The sequence below is a fragment of the Sarcophilus harrisii genome, chromosome 1 (assembly GCF_902635505.1).
Source record: "Sarcophilus harrisii chromosome 1, mSarHar1.11, whole genome shotgun sequence".
Taxonomy (NCBI): domain Eukaryota; kingdom Metazoa; phylum Chordata; class Mammalia; order Dasyuromorphia; family Dasyuridae; genus Sarcophilus; species Sarcophilus harrisii.
In genome coordinates, this window is record NC_045426.1 from 350,411,773 (window position 1) to 350,432,773 (window position 21,001).

General features: G+C 35.1%; 1 protein-coding gene across 1 annotated transcript in view; it reads left to right on the forward strand.

Moving 5' to 3' along the window:
- The window catches only part of LMAN1 (lectin, mannose binding 1), a 43,218-nt gene continuing 22,217 nt past the window's right edge, over nucleotides 1-21,001 (forward strand). The window contains exons 1-5 of the mRNA XM_003759964.4: nucleotides 1-323; nucleotides 7,233-7,387; nucleotides 7,468-7,575; nucleotides 17,105-17,166; nucleotides 20,689-20,788. Of these exons, the coding sequence (XP_003760012.1) occupies nucleotides 80-323; nucleotides 7,233-7,387; nucleotides 7,468-7,575; nucleotides 17,105-17,166; nucleotides 20,689-20,788 (669 nt within the window). The 5' untranslated portion in view covers nucleotides 1-79. The remainder of the gene's footprint in view (nucleotides 324-7,232; nucleotides 7,388-7,467; nucleotides 7,576-17,104; nucleotides 17,167-20,688; nucleotides 20,789-21,001) is intronic.

Genomic DNA, 21,001 nt, shown 5'->3' on the forward strand with positions numbered 1-21,001 from the left:
AATCACCAAACGCCCTGTTGGCTGTTCGCTCGGTGTTTCGTTCGCTCCGCCGGCGGGCCGCCTTGTCCCAGAATCCAAGATGGCGGGGTCCAGGAGCAGGGGTCCCCGGGCCGGGGCCGGGCCGCTACTGTGCATGCTGCTGTTATCTCTGAGCCGTTTCTCCAACGCCCAAGGGGCGGGCGGGGACCCTGCGGCGGGCGGCGGAGCTCCTGCCTCCCCCCCGGCCCCGCAGCCCCATCGCCGGTTCGAGTACAAGTACAGCTTCAAGGGGCCGCATCTGGTGCAGAGCGACGGGACCGTACCCTTCTGGGCCCACGCGGGGAGTAAGTGCAGACCTAACGCAGGGGAGGCGGTGTCTGTCCCCTTCTTGGACCCCTCCCGCCACGGCCCTGCTCGGCTGAGAGAAGGGAGAAACCCCCGCAGCCGGAGAGAGGGGGGGGGCGTCTGGGAGAGAGGAGCCCCCTCACTCCTCCCCCAACCGTCGCCCCCCGGCCCTTCCCTTCCTCCCCGGGCCGGACCACCCGGGGCCCCCTGCCGGTGCCTTCTCCCCCATTCCATCCCCACCTCCCCGAAGCCTTTGGTCGCTTGGATCAGGTTTCAGTCCTTTGGTCCCGCCACGTATCGCTCGGGGGATCCCGCCCCCTTTCCCGGGAAGTGGCCGAGCTACCCGCACTGGGCGCTGGACTTGGGCACTTGGGGTCCCTTTGAGCGGACCCCACTTAACTTTTTTTTTTTACCTTGCTAATGAGTTCTTATTTCTTTTTTTTAATTTTTTTTTTATTTAATAGCCTTTTATTTACAGGATATATGCAGGGGTAACTTTACAGCGTTAACAATTGCTAACCCTTTTAACTTGCTTTTTTTTAAAGTTAAATAATACTTCAGGATAATTGGTTTCTTATGTAATTGTTTATTTTATCTTAACTCTTCTAAAAACGTTATTCCGAGAAGGGATCCTTAGCCTTCCTCATTCCGTGGGGTAGCTCAGGACGCCCGCATTCACTCAACAAAGATTTCGTCAGTGGTTGGACACTGTGGGACTCCGGCCTGTCCCTGTGCATAAACCTTTCCCCTACTTCCCCCCCAGCCCCCCAGAATGCTCTCCCAGTCGCCTCTGCCTCGAGCCCTTTTCCATGCGAAGACCACCTCTTATTTCTTTATTTCTCTTATTTCTCTTATTTATTTATTTATTCATTTATTTATTTATTCATTTATTCATTCATTTATTTATTTATTTAAATTCGTGCCTTTTCTGATCACCCTCCCCCCTTCCAACTGCTGCTCATGCTCAACTTCGGAATTTCTTTGTATTTACTGTATATATATTTTCTATTTTTTTTTTTTTTTAATGTGTTCATCTTTTTCCATTTAGACTATAAGCTCCTTGAAGGCAGCCATGGTTTGACTTATGTCACTGAACCCTAGTGCTTGACACATATGACAGATATTCTCTAATAGTATCTGTGCCAAGCAGGTATTAGGTAGGCAGTCGACAAAATGGCTTGTGGATTGAATTGTGTGTTGAGGATATGCGTTGGCTGGGTGATAGAGAAAATTAAAGTGAAAAAAGGATCCTTATTCTCTATCTTATGTTTATAAAGTAGATAATTTCTTTTACATCTTAACTTATATACGATTAATTCCCCCTTCCTACGGCTGAAATGACCCCTGTTGCTTTTAATGTCATTTCGTAAATTCTTTTAATCTCGAGAATAGTTTTCTTAAAACTGAAAATCTACCTTCAGTTTGTGGCTCCTTTAAGGAGTAACTTGGCTTAGCCTTTATCTGATCAGTTTTCTCTCTTGTATTGTAAAGTGTGTAACTTTATATGGATTCTTTTGTTTAGAAGAAGTGAGAAAGACGTTTTTAGATGTTTTTGAAGTTTCGGATTCAGACTTGCAATCAGATCTGACCATAAAATCTAAAATTTAGATCTAGAGCCATTTAGACTCTCATTTTACAAATGTGGAAACTTATCCCCCATGTCCGTTTCTAATAATTTTTCAGTTGATTCTCTAGGATTCTCTAAATATACCATCATGCAATCTACAAAGAGAGATAGTTTTGTTTCCTCATTATCTACTCCAGTCTTAAAATTTCTTTTTCTTATTACTAAAGCTAACTTTTCTAGTACAATAATAGTGGTGATAATGGGCAACCTTGCCATCCTGATCTTATTGGGAATGCTTCTAGTTTATCCCATTTAACATATAATGCTTGCTGATGGTTTTAAATAGATGCTACTTATCATTTTAAGGAAAACTCTATTCCTGTGCTCTTTAATGTTTTTATTAGGAATGGGTGTTGTATTTTGTCAAATACTTTTTATATATTTATTGATATAAATATATATTTATATATATTGATACATGTATTTATATATTGATCGTTGATGATCATATTATTTCTAGAGGTCAGTTTTAAAAGGGAGATTTGAATCCAGTTTTTCTGACCCAGAGCCCATGTTGTTATTATATCCAGTTGTCATATATCATGCTAACTTTATATGTTCAGTTGTTCATTTGCTCTAATAGCCCTGAACATAACACATTACAAAATATAGTAATGTGGGTGGAATACTTTTTTCCTAAATGTGCCTTTTTGAAAATCATTTTTTATGTGAAAGAAATGCATCAGTCATGACCACTTAATGTAGTAAATTATATATCATGCTAACTTTATATGTTCAGTTGTTCATTTGCTCTAATAGCCCTGATCATAACACATTACAAAATATAGTAATGTGAGTGGAATACTTTTTTTCTAAATGTGCCTTTTTTAAAATCATTTTTTATGTGAAAAAAATGTGCATCAGTCATGACCACTCAATGTAGTAAATTAAATTGTTTGGTAACTGACTTGCCACTCTTAACTTTATATGTTCAGTTGTTCATTTGCTCTAATAGCCCTGAACATAACACATTACAAAATATAGTAATGTGGGTGGAATACTTTTTTTCTAAATGTGCCTTTTTGAAAATCATTTTTTATGTGAAAGAAATGCATCAGTCATGACCACTTAATGTAGTAAATTAAATTGTTTGGTAACTGACTTGCCACTCTAGAAGCTAGGATTTTTCACTAAAACATTTATTGTAGACCGAACTATGGTCATCTTAGCTTTTTAATTATAAGTAATAAAACACTGATTTGTATAAGCTTACATACAATTTTCTATTTGTAGATGTGTATGCTTCAATCAAAATATTGGACTTCATGACGGGCTTCTGAGTTGAGCATGTATAGGAAGTATACATGCAAGCAAAAGCTTTCTGTTGCATCTTGATAACTAACATTATAAGCTCCTAATGATTAGATCCTATGTCTTTTGTGTCTCTTCTGCTCAACACATAGGCAGATTTTTAGGGTTACAATTTATTTTCATGAATGGAGCCCTTAAGGACAACCACATACAGAATCCATGATCTTGGTTTCATTAACTTCCTTGTAATCAGCTGATCTAACCAGATACAAATTGTTGAGTTGATGTGACTCTAAATTAGAGTTCATTCAACAAACCTTGAAATGTGATTTTGTGCAATTCCACAAACATTAAATATTTTACAGGGTGTCTGCCAACACTGGAGCAGATATAATAGTTAAGTGTAGCAATTTCCTATTCTTAAGGAGCTTACAACTTAATAGATCAATAATACCATGTTTTTGAATAAGTGACCATATTCTTTTTTATTTTTTTAAATTATAATAACTTTTTATTGACAGAACCCATGCCAGGGTAATTTTTTATAACATTATCCCTTGCGCTCACTTCTGCTCCGATTTTTCCCCTCTCTCCCTCCACCCTCTCCCCTAGATGGCAAGCAGGTCCTATATATGTTAAATATGTCACAGTATATCCTAGATACGATATATGTGTGCAGAACTGAACAGTTCTCTTGTTGCACAGGGAGAATTGGATTCAGAAGGTAAAAATAACCCAGGAAGAAAAACAAAAATGCAAACAGTTTACAATCATTTCCCAGTGTTCTTTCTTTGGGTGTAGCTGCTTCTGTCCATCATTGATCAGTTGAAACTGAAATTGATCAAAATCAACTGCTCAAAGAAATCCACTTCCATCAGAATACATCTTCATACAGTATCGTTGTTGAAGTATATAATGATCTCCTGGTTCTGCTCATTTCACTTAGCATCAGTTCATGTAAGTCTCGCCAATCCTCTCTGTATTCATCCTGCTGGTCATTTCTTACAGAACAATAATATTCCATAACATTTATGATCACACAGCAATTTACCCAACCATTCGCCAATTGATGGGCATCCATTCATTTTCCAGTTTCTAGCCACTACAAACAGGGCTGCCACAAACATTTTGGCACATATAGGAAGTGACCATATTCTTGAAGCAGGAAAAGACCTAGTTCAAATCTTACCTCTAACTCATAAAAACTTTGTGACTGTTCAACTCACTTGTCAGTGCTCTATGCAGTCTTCTAAGACAGTCACTTATAAATCAATGATTTATATGCATTGGTAGAAGTTTTCCAAACCAGAACTGATGAAATTATAAGTACTACTTCTCCCTACCCCCATTTATTTGTGTATGTGTATATATAGACAGGGGGGTGGTGTGTAGTACATAAAATAGATCTAAGCTATCCAAAGATTGAAAGGTATTTGTTGTTTCTCACACTTAAGAACACACTTATTGGGATGTGAGTGGATGGATTTTCAGGGCAGGTTTCAAGGCATTTGAACTAGGTCTTGAAAATAAGGAGGATTTCATTTGATAGAGCTTGGTAGAGAGCAGAGAGGTATGCCTTAATCATAGGGAAACTGAGGAAAGGTGATATAAGTATGAAATATTTGGGATTTCAAAGTGTCCCAAATATTCTAACCCTGGGAATCAGATCTGTGAATTTCAACCTTATTAAAGATTCATAGATATACATAGACTATTAAAATGTTCTTTAAAGAACATCTTATTTACCTTTGCAGTCTTTATATATTTAAATCTCTAAATTCCTTCTTTCTGTCTTTTCACCTTTAAGTACACTGAGAATTGGGAAATTAAATAAGTTTAAAGATACTTTATTATAAATTTTTAGAAGCCCTGATGTATGGGTTCTTAAGTCTCTAATTTAAAAAAAAAAAGTTTTTCCTTTTGTATACTTATTATCCCACCAGTGTACAAGGTAGAACTGTTTGATTAAGTTCCCAGTATATAGTGCTTTGTGCTAGTGAATTCATTGAAGATAATGGTAACAATGAAGAGTATCCAACCTTGTCCAAGTGTCTTAGCTTTTCTTTGCCTCAATTATCCCATACTCAGTTACCCCATAATAATAATTTTTGGCTTAGACAGTTGTATGTGCTCATGTAGATCAAATCATAGCACTTAATGCTAGAAGGAACTTTAGAGATCATCTACTCTAATGGGTTAATCTTGAGATAAGGAAACTGAAATTCAGAGATTGTGACTTGTTCAAGGTCATATAATCAGTGATAAGAGTCTTGAATTCCAGTCCAGTGTTCTTTTTCATATAGCTCCATATATTTTTCATAAAGTTTCATATTTGAACTTGGAAAAAAAGAATAATAAGCCTTTTCCTTATGGGAGTATTATTCAAGTCCTTTTGAGATATTCAAAGGATGTTATTCACAGACCCTAACTGCAAAGTTTTCCTTTTCAGTCATAACCCTTTATTGTTTTTCACACTAAGAATTTTAAATGTGTAACTGTAGCTTTCTTTAATCACAGGTTTCAAGCACAAGTCTGACCATATTAATCCCCTGCTCAAGAATCTTCAAAGACCTTCAGTTCCTCCTGGATGAAATATAATAGTTGGGGATTTAATACCCTTCATGGTTTAGTCTCAGCCTACCTCTCTACACTTGTTTCACATTCCTATAACCACTCGGTTGTGAAGTTTTCTACCATCTTTTTGAGAATTTCCTTTGTCTCTATATGCACAGTTACCACTTTGGGGCAGGCTCTCATTGCTTTATGCTTGGACTGTTGCAATACCCTTCTGGTTGAGCTCCTTGCCTCAGACTTCTCTCCCTTCCAGTCTACTCTCCATTCAGCTGCCAAAGTGGTTTTTGTCTGACCATATCACTCCCCTATTCAGTAAACTCCAGTGGCTCTCAATTACCTCTAGAATCAAATAGAAAATGTCCTATTTAGCATTTAAAGTCCTTCCTTTAAATGCTAACCCCTTCCTGTCTTTCCTGTCATCTTATATTTTATTCCATTTCACATAATGTACCATCCAATGACACTGGTCTTTGTGTTGTCCTTTGAAGGTGTTGCTCTGTCTCCTGACCTACTTTTTTTTTTGGCTGCTCTACTGCATGCCTGTTGTAATGTTATTTCTCCTCATCTCTTCCTTCCTGGCTTCCCTTAATTTCTTCAGGTCTCAGTTTGACTCACCTTTGGCAGAATATCTTTCCAAGCCCTTCTCACTGCTAGTATCTTCCTTCTGAAATTACTTTCTCTACTTGGTATCTATCCTGAATACCCATAGTAACTTACATGTTATCTTCTCCATTAGACTGTGAGTTTTTTGATGGTGAAACCTATAATTTTACTTTTCTCTGTATATCATGTATTTAACCCCTTGCGTGGCACATAGTACTTAGTGTATATTTGTTGACTTATTTGAATGACTTTATGCATTCTGCATACTGGCTTACTTGCTGTTTGTTCCCTGAATTCCTGCCTTTTCACCTAAGTTTTCTAACTATCCCTTATCTCTAGAATGTTCTTTAAATTCTTAGCTTCCTTTAAGATTCAAATTGTGTTCCAGCTCTTGAAGGGAAGCGTCTTTCTTGATCCTAATCTAATTGTTAATGTTCTTTCCTTCCTTAAATTTTCATACTATACTTAACCTGTATATCTCTGCCCCACTTTAAGACGAATGAAAGCTTTTTGAGGGCAGGAATCATTTTTTTATTTTCTTTGTATACTAAACACCTAGAATAGTGCTTTGCATAAAATAGGTGCTTAATAAATATTTGTTAGATTAGGTTTAATTGAATTGTAAACATGATTTTATTGTTCAAAAATATTAAATTTTGAAATGCCTGAAGTGTTAAAAGTTTGTTTTTAAATATGGAGTATTTTTTAAACTGAATTGTTCTACTTATTATTGAATTGCCACTTTCACCTCATGTTTTAGGGTCCATCTTGAAACACTTAAAAAGATCAGAATTATTATTTGAATATTATTGAAATGTTACTTAAAACTTTTCTTTAAAATACTTTTTTTCAGATGCAATACCTAGTTCAGACCAGATCCGAATAGCTCCATCTTTGAAAAGCCAAAAAGGATCAGTTTGGACAAAGACAAAAGCTTCATTTGAAAACTGGGAGGTTGAGGTGACATTTCGAGTCACAGGAAGAGGACGAATTGGAGCTGATGGCTTAGTATGGAAATTTGTTTAACTTTAAAATATACATTAGTATATACTTCTAGCCTCCTAAATTTTGCTGTACTATATTAACAGGCAATTTGGTATACAGAAAATCAAGGCTTGGAAGGTCCTGTGTTTGGATCAGCTGATAATTGGAATGGTGTTGGAATTTTCTTCGATTCTTTTGACAATGATGGAAAGGTATGTTTAATTGTTAAAAGGATAATATGCTTTAATATAGTATAATAACAACAATGATAGCTTAACATTTATCTAGTATATTATGGTTTTCAGAGTACTTATGTTTTCTTATTTAATTCTTACAACAACTTTATAATGTAGATTCTTTTATTATCCCCATTTTGCAGATAATGAAACTGAGGCAGAGAGAGGTTAAGTGACTTGCCTAGGGTTACATTGGGACACTTATGTGTCCAAGAAGGGATTTGAATCCAAGTTTACAATGTGATCTGTTAGGCCATGCTACTCCCATTATGACAATGATATTTATTGAGTTTATTAATTTTTATCAAGAGTATTATAAAAGGGATATAATTATACACTTTAAAAATGTCTTTTCCACACATAATAGCAGTTTATTTTTAACTTTTTTAGGTAACTTATATTTGTATAAGTGTTTTATAAAAAGTTACCAATGTTAGAGGAATTGTGGAAAAACGAAGTCCCCTTGTCTGCTATTGGTTGAGCTATAAATTGATGTAGCCATTTTGGAAAGTAGCTATAAAATAACAGATATCAGTGATTAAAAAAAAAAAGTCCATATACCTCTGTTCACAGCAGTACTTTTTCTAGTAGCCAAAATGTGGAAATAGAATAAATGTCCATCATTTGGGAAAACAAATTATAGTATATGAATGTAATACAGTAGTACTATGCAGTAAGAAGTAGTGATTCTGAAACATGCAAATATTGAGAAAATGTATAAGAGCTCTTATGAAAATAGGTTAAATAGAACCGGGAAAATTATACACCCTGCTTACATCAATATAGATGGAAGTAATGATGCTCCTGAAAAATTAAAGCTGAATCCTTTGAAGTTATACCTCTCTCTACTCATTTTAGAGGTTGGGGCCTGTGGAGGTATAGAGCGCTGCATATAATTGTTTGGTTTTGCTGGACTGTGGAGTTTTTTTTCCTTTTAAAAAATCCTTTGTTATAATGATAGCTCTCTGAGAGGGGAAAGGGGAAAGTAAGATATTAGTAAATAAGAGTGATATAAAAACAAAATGTGTGAACAACATTTTTTAAGTGTTTTATGGTTTATAAGAGTCTTTCACTTTATTTAATGCTTATGACAGCCATATACATTGTACCCGCAGCAAAACAGGTAATACTTTCCACATTTTATAGAAGAGGAAACTCATTTTGAATGAATTAGATTGACTTGCCTGGACCCCCTCCCCTTTTCTTCTGGCTCCAAGTCCAGTGATCTTCCAGCTTACCACATTCTCTCCACAGAATTCTCAAAGGTTTAGTCAATATTAAGAATAAACAACTAATGGGAACACAAAACCAGGACTATATATCCATTGTGTGCTTAGTAATGTTAACTAGCGTGACTGATATTATCTACAGTTCTTTAGATGCCACTAAAAGCATGTTATGGTCATGCCTTCTCTCAGCAGGCACAGAATTTAGCTTACTATTTTTCCTTTTAGTTCTTTACCCACCAAAATTTATTGCTACCCAGTTTGGCCTGTTTGGTATATACTAATTTTTATTTTTCTTGCCCTACTGCTTTCCTCCTCTAAAATTACATTGATGACTTGATTACTTTTGGTTTGTGCAACATGATCATTTCATCATCTGCCTTCCCCCTCCCACTGGAATCCTTCTTTGTGACCAAAAAAAAAAAAAAAAGGAAAGTATTCAAGTAAAGCAAAACTGATCAACATAGAAACAGCAAGTGACAGACATCATATGGAGTAATGCACACGCTAGTTCCCTGTCAAGTTACTGAGAGAATGATGGTGTGTTTTATTTTCCATCGTAGGGAACAAAATTGGTCATAGCAAAGAATTTGGGTTGTTGCCTTTTTGACTGTTTATGGATTTGAATGATTATTATAATAATTCTATGTATAAATCTTATACTTCTGCATTCTTCATTCTGTATTAGTTTATACCAGTTTTTGTGTTTCTTTAAATTCCTTAAGATTGTTGTTTCTTATACTAGTTATATTCCATTATATTGATTTATCTACAAAGAAGCTATTCAGCCATTAGTACTCACTTTGTTTTCAGTTTTTGCTACCATAAAGAATACTGCTATAAATGTTTTAGTAAATTGAACCTTTAAATCTTTTACCTCCCTTGGGTCTGTTCTATTTATTGAGATCCATGGGTCAAAAGGAAGGAATAGTTTAGTCTCTTTTTCTTTCACAATTCAAAATTATTTTCCAGAACACTTGGCTCAATTTGTAATTCTACCAGTAGTGTATTAGTGTACCTGACTTTCCCACAGCCTTGGCAATACTGACTTTATTTTAACATTTTTGACAAATCAGGAGAAAGGTGAAAGATGCAAGGTTTGTTTGGTTTTTTTTGTTTTAGTAATTTTTGAAGCACTAAAAAATTTAACTATTAATATTCTTTGACTTACCTATTGGGACTTTTGTTTCTATTTTTGTGTCAGTTTCCTATAAAACATCCTTAGATTTTATAAAAAAAAAAATATCAAAGTATTCAATTCAATAATTTTTCTCTAATTTTTTCATTCAGGCAAAAGCTTTTGAATTTTTGTCTGTTTTGACTTTTGACATCTGTCCTGCTTTGGTTATGTATTGTCTTATTAAATATGTTCTCTTATTTTCTAGTTTGTTTTATCCTATGATTTTTTTTTCATGTAGATTAATTTTCCTTCACTTTCTTCAATTTTTGATTGTTTTTAAAGAATTTTTACTATTGATCACCATATGAATCTCTAAAGGACTTTAAAATAATAAAGGGAAAAGTTTAAACATTTTAGAGGTTTTAAAAGCTATCTCAGACTTTTAGGCAAATATAGCACATTTCTTCTATAGCTTTTCTGCTATTTCCTGACCACTAACTCTCACATTTACCTACTCCTTTTGATATTTTGCCTCCAGAATCACCCAGCCCAAAACCATTTGAGTTTGAAATATCTCAGTTCTCAGGTTTTTGTTTGGCTACTTGGTTTTTCAGCTTTATTAATATCTGTTTCTTAGCACTGCCTCCCGGTGTAGGGTATTTTGGCTTGTTATACCTTCCTCCCTATCACCTACCTACCCAGAAAAGAGAATTGCTGAGTGGTGAAGGATTGGGGACAGGAGACACTGTCTCTGGGGCAAGATGATCTGGGTTTGAATCTCAGCTCTGCCTTTAGTATGTGGGTGATCTTGGGCAAGTTACTTAGCTTCTGTGGACTTCAGTTTGCTTATTGTGAAATGAAAAGATTTGGCTACATATACTTTGAAGTCTCTTCTAGCTTAGAATCTGTGGTACTATGAATTCTTCCCTAGACTTCATACTACCCTTGCAAAGCACGTTCTTTTACCATAAATCTCAGTGGCTTTTGGCCCATTTGAAGACCCACCTTTGCTTCTAATTTCCATGGACAAGATCCTCTAAAGATTGCTTAGGTCCTTGGCTCCAGGATGTTCTACTACTAGGCAGTTACTTCCATCACCAGGGTCCTGTGTGATCTAACTTGACCTTGATCTATTAGCGTCTCATTGGTTTTCCTGAAGTGAATTTAGCAGCTGATAACACATCAGTATTTTGTTTAATTCATGAGCCTGGTTCTAGTAACCTTTTCTGTCCACTTCCCTGTGTTATCAAGTTAATGAGCCATTCTCACGTGACCTCTTTCCTACTTCCTATGAGGGAGTCGTTTTCTAGAATCCACATTACTTTCAGAAGAAAGACATTCCCTCCCTCCCCCAAGCTGTTTAATTTGTTTCAGATTCTTATTTCTTCTCTTTCCTGCCCAATAAGAACATGTTAAAAAAGAAAGTACAGTTATGCTAACAATTAATTTAAATGAAATAATTTCCTTTATTATCAATATGTGTGCATGCTTAATGGTTAATACATATTTTACAAATTTATTTCTAAATTCAGGTTGCTGGCTACCAGGTACATTCAGGCTAATGCTTCTGATGTTTTACTGAATTTAAAATTCAAAACTGAATTATTGTTTTGAATAACTTATTTATCAGTCTTAAGATAGTCAAGAATCAAACACATCATTAGCTGCATATAGTAACAGTATGAAATTTTAAAAATTACCTTTGTTCATTTGTTACTTTATGTTAACTAAACTTTATTTCAAGCAATCATCAAGAGATTATCTTGCTATATGCTAGGCACTATGCTAGGTGTAAAGTTTACAGATGTTGAGAATAAGAGTCCCTCCAGTTGGGGACCTTCTCTTCTGTCAGAAGATGTGTGTGTGTGTGTGTGTGTGTGTGTGTGTGTGTGTGTGTAAATAATTACAAAACAAACAATAGGTAATTATATATGGAGGGGATTAGCAGTTAAGAGTCAAGAAAGATATGGTAAAACTAGAGGCCAGCAGTTGATTTTTGTTTTTGTATAGCCAGTGAGCTATACAAAAACACATTTTAAAATAATGTTTTAGTATTTAAAAAAAAAAAGTGAAAACCATTATTAGCTCACTGGCCACTTGAGCCTCAAGCCTAAGTTGATCACAGTTATAGGAGTGCCTATTTGAGCTTTATATTGAAAGGAGCATTTTTATGAGGTTGAGGTAAGGAAGAAGTATATTTTAGACATGAGGGATCTCTAGTGCAAAGGAGCAGTGTGTGAGATATAAAGTATGAGAGAAAATGAAGTAGGTTTGGCAATATCATAGAGTATAGAAAGGGGAGTGGCAAATAATAAGATTAGAAAGAGAGGATAGGGCCAGGTTGTGAAGGACTTTAAAAGCCAAACAGAGGATTTGGGAGCTAAGATTATTGTATAGGGAGTGACATAGTCGCATCTGTGCTTAAGGAAAATAACTTTGACAGCAAGGTTGAAGACAAATTGAAGTGGGGAAAGAATTGAAGGAGGAAGACAAATTAGAAAGTCATTGCAATAGTTGTGTTGAGAGGTGATGAGAGCTTGGTCCAAGTTGGTGGCTATGTGAGTAGAGAGAGCAGCTTTGAGATGAGAAATGTTGTGGAGGTGAAAAATGGCAAGATTTGGCAACTAATTTTAATATGTTAGATTAGGGGAGAGTAAAGAGTGGAGGATAATGCTGAAGTTAAAATCCTCAAAGACTGGAAGAATGGTGTGTTTGACAAAAATGAAAAGTTTGGAAGATAGATGGGTTTTGGGGGCAGGGAAATAAATTCTGTTTTTGACATAGTGTGTTTGAGATTTCTCTGGGTTATATAATTTGAAATGTTCATTAGGTAGTTGATGATTTAAGACCAAATCCCAAAGGAGAGACTAGGGCTGAATATATTTACATCTGAGAGTCATGTGAATAGAAGTTATAATTAAATTGGTAATTTTTTAGTGAGATCACAAAAAGTGAAATGAGAGACAGAGAGAGAGAAGAGGTTCCAAGACAGGGCTTTGGGAAACGCACGCTGTTAGGGAGCATGATGTAAATGATGAACTAAGAAAGAAGACTGTTGTTGTTCAGTCATTTCAATAGTGTCAGGCTCTTTGTGATCCCATATGGGGGTTTTCTTGGCAAAGGTACTGCAGGTAACAGGTACTGTTTTTGCCATTTCCTTCTTCAGATCATTACAGATGAGGAAATTTAGGCTAACAGAGTTAAATAATTTGCCCAGGGAGTAAGTGGCTTAGTCCAGATTTGTGTACAGAAAGATGAATCTCTCTGACTTCACTATATTATTGCTCTAAAGAGGACTAAGAGGAGGAGAATCAAAAGCAGTGTCTTGTTTTCCTTTCTCCAAAATAAAATTAGGAAAGAGATCATTTCCTAGTATAGAATGCAGCAGCTAAGTCTCAAAGGGTGATGACTAAGGAAAGACCCTTCAGGTTTAGCAATTAAGAAATTATTGGAAAATTTTGAGAGTACAATTTTAGTTGAATGATGAGATTAGAAGCCATACTGAAAAAGATTAAGGAATGAGAGGTGAATAAGCAGAGATAATTGTAGATTTTTTTCTAGGAGTTTGGCTTAGAGAAGACAGTAATTTAAGGAGATATTAGCATAAAGTGAATTTTTTTTTAAGGATTTAAGAGAAGTGAGAATGTCTGAAATGAATTTACAAAACAAATCTATAGATAAGATATTGAAGATTCATGGAGAGAGGTGGGGGTGCTTAAAGGTCAGTCTCTTGGAGAAGACTATGGGGATCAGACATGTAGGAGACCTGAATTTGCTAAGTTCACTTGGCAAGAAAGGGCTTCACCAGACATTGGAGGAAAGGAGGAAAAAGTGGGATGTGTTTTCAAGGGATTTTAAGATGAAGAGAAAGGAAGGAGGGACTTCAGTGAACAGCCTCAGTTTTTTCAGTAGAGTAAGAAACCATATGCTTAGCTGATAGAATGAGAGGAAAGTAGTATGGAACATTTGAAAGAAAAGGTTTGGAATAACTTCTATGGGGACTCAAATTCTTTTCAAAAAGTATTTATTTAATGCCTGTCATGAGTTCTGATATTGTAAATACATCAAAATAAGGTTTTGCATGTATCTTGAAACAAAATCCATGTAGCCTTGCCAAAGTTAACTTATATACATGTATTCTTACTCCTTTTTTTATCCCCATTTCCTTTTCAGTCCTGTTCTATTCATCACCTGCTTCATTTTTTCCCCTAATTTTTGTTTCCTTCATTTTATTCTATTAGCATTGTAAGGTCTTTTCTAATCTTTAAAACAAAAACAAAACCTTCCCCTGACCCTAAATTCATTGTTCTACCATTCAACTTCCTTTTAACTGGCAAATTTCTAGAAAGAATAGATTACTTATTGTCCTCATCTCCTCACTCTCCCCATTCACTCCTTATCCCTTTATAATCTAAGTTTTCTCCCTACTACTGTACTTAAAAACTCCCTCTCCAAGATAACTAATTATCTCTTTATCATGAAACGTGATTTTTTTCCCTTCTTGCTAACATTTCATTATCCCTTTTTGATACTCTCAAAACCCTTTTACTCTTGGTTTCCATTACTTTATACTTATAATTCTCCTACCTCACTGACCCTTCTCTTTATTCTCATCCCATCCCTTAATGGGTATATCCCTCTAGATTGTCTTCTTAACCCTCTTCCTTTCCATATGTATTCAATCAATCAGTAAGTATTTAAAAAACACTTAGCATGTGCTGGGTCCTAGGGACACAAAACAAAAATCAAATTGCGCCCCTTTGTTCTTCCCCCCCATACTCCTCACTTAAGCATATAGATGTATATGAAATAGATGCAAAGTAACTTGAGAGGGAAGGCCCATAAAGCATCTCAGTAAATCAGTACTGACTTCATATAGAAAGAAGGTAGAGTTTGATCTGAGTCTTGAAGGAAACTAGGAATTCTAAAAAGGTAGAAATAATGAGAGGGGGAATTCTAGATGTGGGAGAACTAGTGCCAGAAACAGGAGATGATGTATCTCATGGTGATCTTGTCCATTTAAAATGCCATAAATCCCAAAATTCTCTCCCCAACCTTTCCCCAGAGTCTTGTCCTCTATTTCTAAATTTTTGTGGGTTATTTCTACTTATATGACCTACTAGTGCCTCAAAATTAACCTGTCCAATATTCATAAGTCCCTAAAATTTGGCCCTCCTTCTAAAATCTCTGCTTTTACCAGTGGATCTTCATTCCTTTAGTGAATTTGGAATGTTTTATTTCTATGTGAGGGAAAAGAAGTAATTTGCCAAGTCTTGTCAATGTAATCTCCAATATTTCTCTTGTCCTTTTCCTCCTCTTCATTTTCATGGTAGAATATAAAGTATATATCTTTGGAATAAGAGGACCTGGGTTCAGACTCTACTTAGATCTTTGGGCAGTCATGTCAACTCCTTGGGCCTCAGTTTTGTCATCTGTTTAAAAAAAAAAAAAAAGGGGAGGGGGCTTGGATTAGATTGGATTAACTGGCCTCAGATCTTTTTCAGTTCTGTGTCTTTGTATGGTTTTAGGACCCTAATTCATACTCACTTTTTCTCACCTATGCTATTATAATCTTCTAACTTTCATGTATACTGTCTTCCCCCAATTCTGTTCTTAACACTGCTGCTCCAGTAATCTTCCTGATCTACCAGTATTAATCTCTTTTGAACTTTTGAACACTGAAGCTTTATGAGTACTCATTGTCTATATGTATAGACTTCATCTTAGCACTCAGTTTTCTATCATCTGACTCCATCTACCTTGCTTTTTTCTCATCTCTTTGCCCTTCATGTATGTCTTTTTACATCTCTTCTTGTCCTGATCCTCCTGTCTCTATGAATTTTGTCAGTCTGTTCTTCCTGAGATAGAATTCTCTATTTCTGTCTGATAGAAATTATTTTCTTGCTTTAAGGCTCAGTTCAAGTGCCTTCTCTTCTGTTAAACTGCCTGAGCTTACTTTTCCTTCTTAAGGGAAAGTAAGTTCTTTAAATCTCTTCTACCATTTTGCCTGGATCTTTACTTTGCTCTTACTGTCCTTACAGTGTAGTTTATGCATTTGTCTTCCCTCTTCACTGCCAGCTTCATGCTCTCCATACCTATTATAGTGTCTCATGTTATGGGTGCTTAGAAAATATTTGTTGAATTGTTAGCACTTGAATTTCATGTCACTTATAATAGTATTGACTTTTCTCAAAGATTATTTAAAATTACAGTTATACTTTCTTTTATTAGTTTCCTCATGTTTTTGCTCAGCCAAATTAAATCTTGTACTTGGACTTTTTTCACTTTTATCAAAACAAGGAGCTGTAACTTTTAAGTATATTTAAATCCTCACAATTTAAACCTCAGCAAATTTTTGAACCTGTTGTCGGCATTCTGTATATAGGGAAGGGTGTGTGTGTGTGTGTGGGGGGGTCTGTGTGTATGTGTGTGAACAAAGTTAATACTTAATACTTCTGTACCATTAAGATACAATGATATTTTAAGTCTGTGTGTGTTTTCATGTGACAATTGGCAGGAATTTAGTAATGATGAAAATCTCTGGGTCCTGTGCTTATTTTTTATTTATTCTCATTTAGTTTTTTTCAATTGATTATAATTCTATGCATTTCATTCTTTGAGAATTATTTTATGAATTTATGCATTATTTTACATGGGTCTTGTCAAGCACCTTTGCATTTATCATACTTTTTGATAGTAATTGCATTACAGCATTGTTAAAAATTTGTTTTGTATTATATGTAATATTTCAATGAAAATCTGAACATATAGGTCTTTTAAAATTATTGTATTCTCAAAGTTTATATCCCTAGTTTCCTTGTGTAATTCAATGCCTTTGGAATTAATAAATTTGATAGCTAATAAAACAGTTGAAATTTGAATTGGAAAGGACCTCAGATATCTTCTAGACCAAGGGCTCATAATTTCAGTATTTATGAATTTGGTTTTTAAAAATATTTTGATAACTATGTCAGTATGATTGGTTTCCTTTATTGCTATATATTTTATTCATTTAAAAACATTCTGAGAAGTTCATAGGCTTCACCAGATTAACAAAGAGGTCCATGACCAAAAAAAAAAAAAAAAAAAATAGGCTAAGCTATTGATTCTTCTTATTAAGAACTTTAAAACATTATATTTTGTTTATTTTGTTTTGTAGAAAAACAATCCAGCTGTGGTTATCATAGGCAACAATGGACAAATACAGTATGATCATCAGAAGTAAGTGTTTATATGTTGTTTCTGACTTGTGACACTTATACATACATATCATACATAGCTCAAACTAAACATTTCCAGAATAGTTGTTTTTTTTTTTTTTAACTTAAAACCTAACCTTCTTTTGAACTGCCTGATATCTTTAGAGTATTGCCATGTTTCTAGCCTACTTTCACCTCCTTGAAGTATCCTTGATAGTCTTCTCTAGTCTAGCTATTCAGTTGCCAGTTCTTATCTAATTTACTGCTTTATCTCTAGCATCCATCTTATTTTCTTCATTCACATAGCTACTACCCAGGAACAAACTATCATGCAGAGTTATTTCCAATAGCTTCATGATTAATTTGTCTACTTCCCATATCTCCCTTATCCAGGCTTTTTTCCCACAAAGCTGCCAAAGTGATGTTCTAGAGCTCAGATCAGATCATGTCATACCTTTACTTGGTAAACTCCGTGAACTAAACTAAGATAAAATACAGTGATATTTCTTGTTACTATTTTATTAAAGCTCTTCACAATCTGACTCCACTCTATCTTTATTCCACATTAATTCCCTTCATATTCTCTAATGTCCAGCCTGTTACTCAAACATGAATATCTAGTCTCTGTGACTTTGAATAAGCTGATTCTGGTGTCTGGAATACATCCTCTCATTTTTTTTTTTTTTTTTGTCCTCCTTTTTATCCAGCCCCTCCCTTTTCTTCTTTTTCCTCCTACTTTTTTATAGGGTTAGATAAATTTCTATATCCATGAATGATTAAGTTATTCCCTCTTAGAGCCCAAAACTGATGAGATCAAGCTTCAAACAATGCTCATTCCTGCCCATACCCCAATTCTTTCCCTCAGTTGTAATGTCTTTTTTTCTTTGATATCACATCAGAGTCCATTCACAACCACATCCTCTGTCCATGTGTTATTCTCTTCTGTCTGCCCCAGTAACTGATAGGTTTCATTCCATCAGACTGTTCAGAGGCTTCGTTCCATGTAGTTTTCGAGGGAAACTGGGAGAGTTCGAACAGCTTCTTGGCTTCACTCCACATCTTGGCTCTACTAGTTATTCACAATTGATCATCATACAGTAATACGGATATTGTGTTCAGTGATCTCCCAGTTCTGCTCATTGCACTTTGCATTAGTTCAAACAAGTTTTCCCGAAATTAGCCTGCTGTCGTTTCTTCATGTTACAATGGTTTTCCATCAGTCATATAATTGTGTATGTTCAACCACTTCCCAACTTGTGTATATACCTTCAATTTGTAATTCTTTGCCACTACAAAAAGAGCTACTATAAATATTTTTGTATATATAGATCCTTTTCCTTTTTTTATTCAATCACCCTTCTTTCTCACTAGCGTATTTTCCTTTTTACCCTCTTTTCTTTTCCCCCTCTTCATACCCCAAGAACAAAATCAATGCATTCCCAGAATGGGGGAGGCGGGGCACGGGGTAGGGAAAGCTGTCTTGTATTTGTTTTCAATTTAACTCCCTTAATAACTTTTGAAGACATGAAGATTCTGAAAAGGCTCCTTATTTCTTCTTTCTTATTAGAATATTAACACTAGCTCCTTCTAGTTACTCGAATTTACCTTTTTTTTTTTACTTCATCTTAAGTCTTGTGTTTGTATTTCCTAGTGCCTACTCTACTCTTGTCTTTTCATTAGGAATGCTTTATCTCCTATTTCAGTAAAGTCCTTTTTATTCCTCTATAGGATTATGCTTGAGTTGGAAGGGTAAATTATTCATGGTGACAAATTTAACATCTTTTGCTTTTTTGGAGTATTGTATTTCAAGAGCTCTGATTTTCAGTAGAAACTTCTGGGCCTTGTGTAATCTACACTTCTTGGTACTTGAACTCCTTTCTTGATGCATGATAGTGATTTTCACTTTAACATGGAAGTTCTGGATTTTTTGTGACTTTCTGGGTGTTTTCAGTTTTGATTTCCTTTCAAAAAGTAATTGATAGAGCCTTTCATTTTTACCTTGTTCTGTGGTTCTAATATATCTGAGCAATTTTCATTTGTGAGTTAAGGAAACATTGCATCCAGGCTTTTTATTTTTATTTTTTTTTTAAAGCATGGTTTATTGGAAGTCTGATGATTCTTAAATTGTCTCTCCATGTCAGTTGTTTTTGATGGCAGATACCTTATATTATTTTCTTAATCTTTTGATTTTATTCTAATATTTCTTGCTGACTCATGGAATCATTGATTTCTGATTAGTCTACTTTAATTTTCAGGTACTTTTGGAATAAGTTTTCCGCTTTCTGTTCTAAGCTATTTATTTTCCTTCTAAGAACTTTTTATTTCACTTTTTGTCTTTCTTCATTTCCTATAGATATTCACCTAGTCCTTGTAGAAAATCTGTTTTTCTTTTGAATCTCTGTTTGCAAGTTTTATGGAATTATCAGGTTGGATTTGGGGATATCACTGGATCCATTACAATTCTTTTTGGGGTCTTGTTAGGTTATTCATCTCCAATCTTAGTTCTCAAATGGAGGTTTTATACCAGAGCCAGAGTCTGATACGCTTTTTGGTGGCATAATTATCCCTGCTTGGTCTTGAATTGTACCACTTAGGTTCTTATGCTAACCTCCCACTTTCAGTTGGCCCTCTACCTCTAAGATCTTAGAATTTCAGAGCACTGGTTCTTCAGAGACTTCTATGGCATCTCAAGATAAAGTATGGGGACTTTAGAACCTTCACAGCTGAGCTCTTTCCATCTGAGTGGTATAGCTGCTGTCAGCCTAATTAACTTATAAGTTACCTTGCTTGGTTTCAGACCATCCTCCCTCAAGAGAACCTTCTATTCACTGCCTTGGGATAGAGAGTCCTATAGGTTATATGTGAATGTCCAGTCTCTGGTTCCCTAAGAGGTTCCTAGTTTTTTGTCCTATGCCAGGGACTGGCTTAACTGAGAGGAAAGGTCTTTTTTTCTTTTGCATTTGGTTTTCTAACTTTTTTATGCAGTTCTAGAGTGGATGAAGTCACTCATTGAGATTTCTATTTGGATTTCTTAAACATCATTCAGTTTGGTGTGATTTTTAGGGTTTTGCTGAAGAAGATGTATGGCACCTGGGTAATCTTGCCTCTATTCAGGCAATCAACTTATTTGGAGATTTATATTTGATCCTAAGCTTGACTTATTTAAGAATTATTAGTGGATTACAAAGTTTATTAAAATAAAAATACAATGTGAGTTTAGTATCTGGGTATTTTGAGTTTTGGTTTTTTATGCTTTTTATAATGGTTTCCAACTTACTATCTGAGCTTGTAAAGGCTTGTCTTATTTGTAATCAATATGCATTAACTTTTAGCTATTATTATTGTACAAAGTTCTTCTAAGGAGAAAACTTATACAATTAAGAAATTTTAATTTTTTACCTCTTAAAGAGGCTAATTTCTAGTGTCTCAACTTTGTTATAAATTTAAAGTTTTCTCTACTCATATGTGGATCATTTTTTGCTGATTATTTTTAAAGATGAAATTTCTTTAAGTTTTTTTTTTTTTTTCTCTCTCCAAACTACAGTGATGGTGCTAATCAAGCTTTATCAAGTTGCCAGAGGGACTTTCGTAATAAGCCATATCCTGTCCGGGCAAAGATTACTTATTACCAGAAAACGCTGACAGTAAGTAACAACAATTAATAGTGATAATATTAGTAGTTGACATTTAGCTAGCTATTTAACCTGGGATATGGCTTTTCATACATTTTCATTTTAACCTCATGACAACCCTATGAGATTAAAAACTACAGGTGTTATTGTTCCCATTATACAGATAAGGAAAATGACATTAAGGAACTTGCCCATAGTCCCCTACCCTATAATTATTAGAAGCAG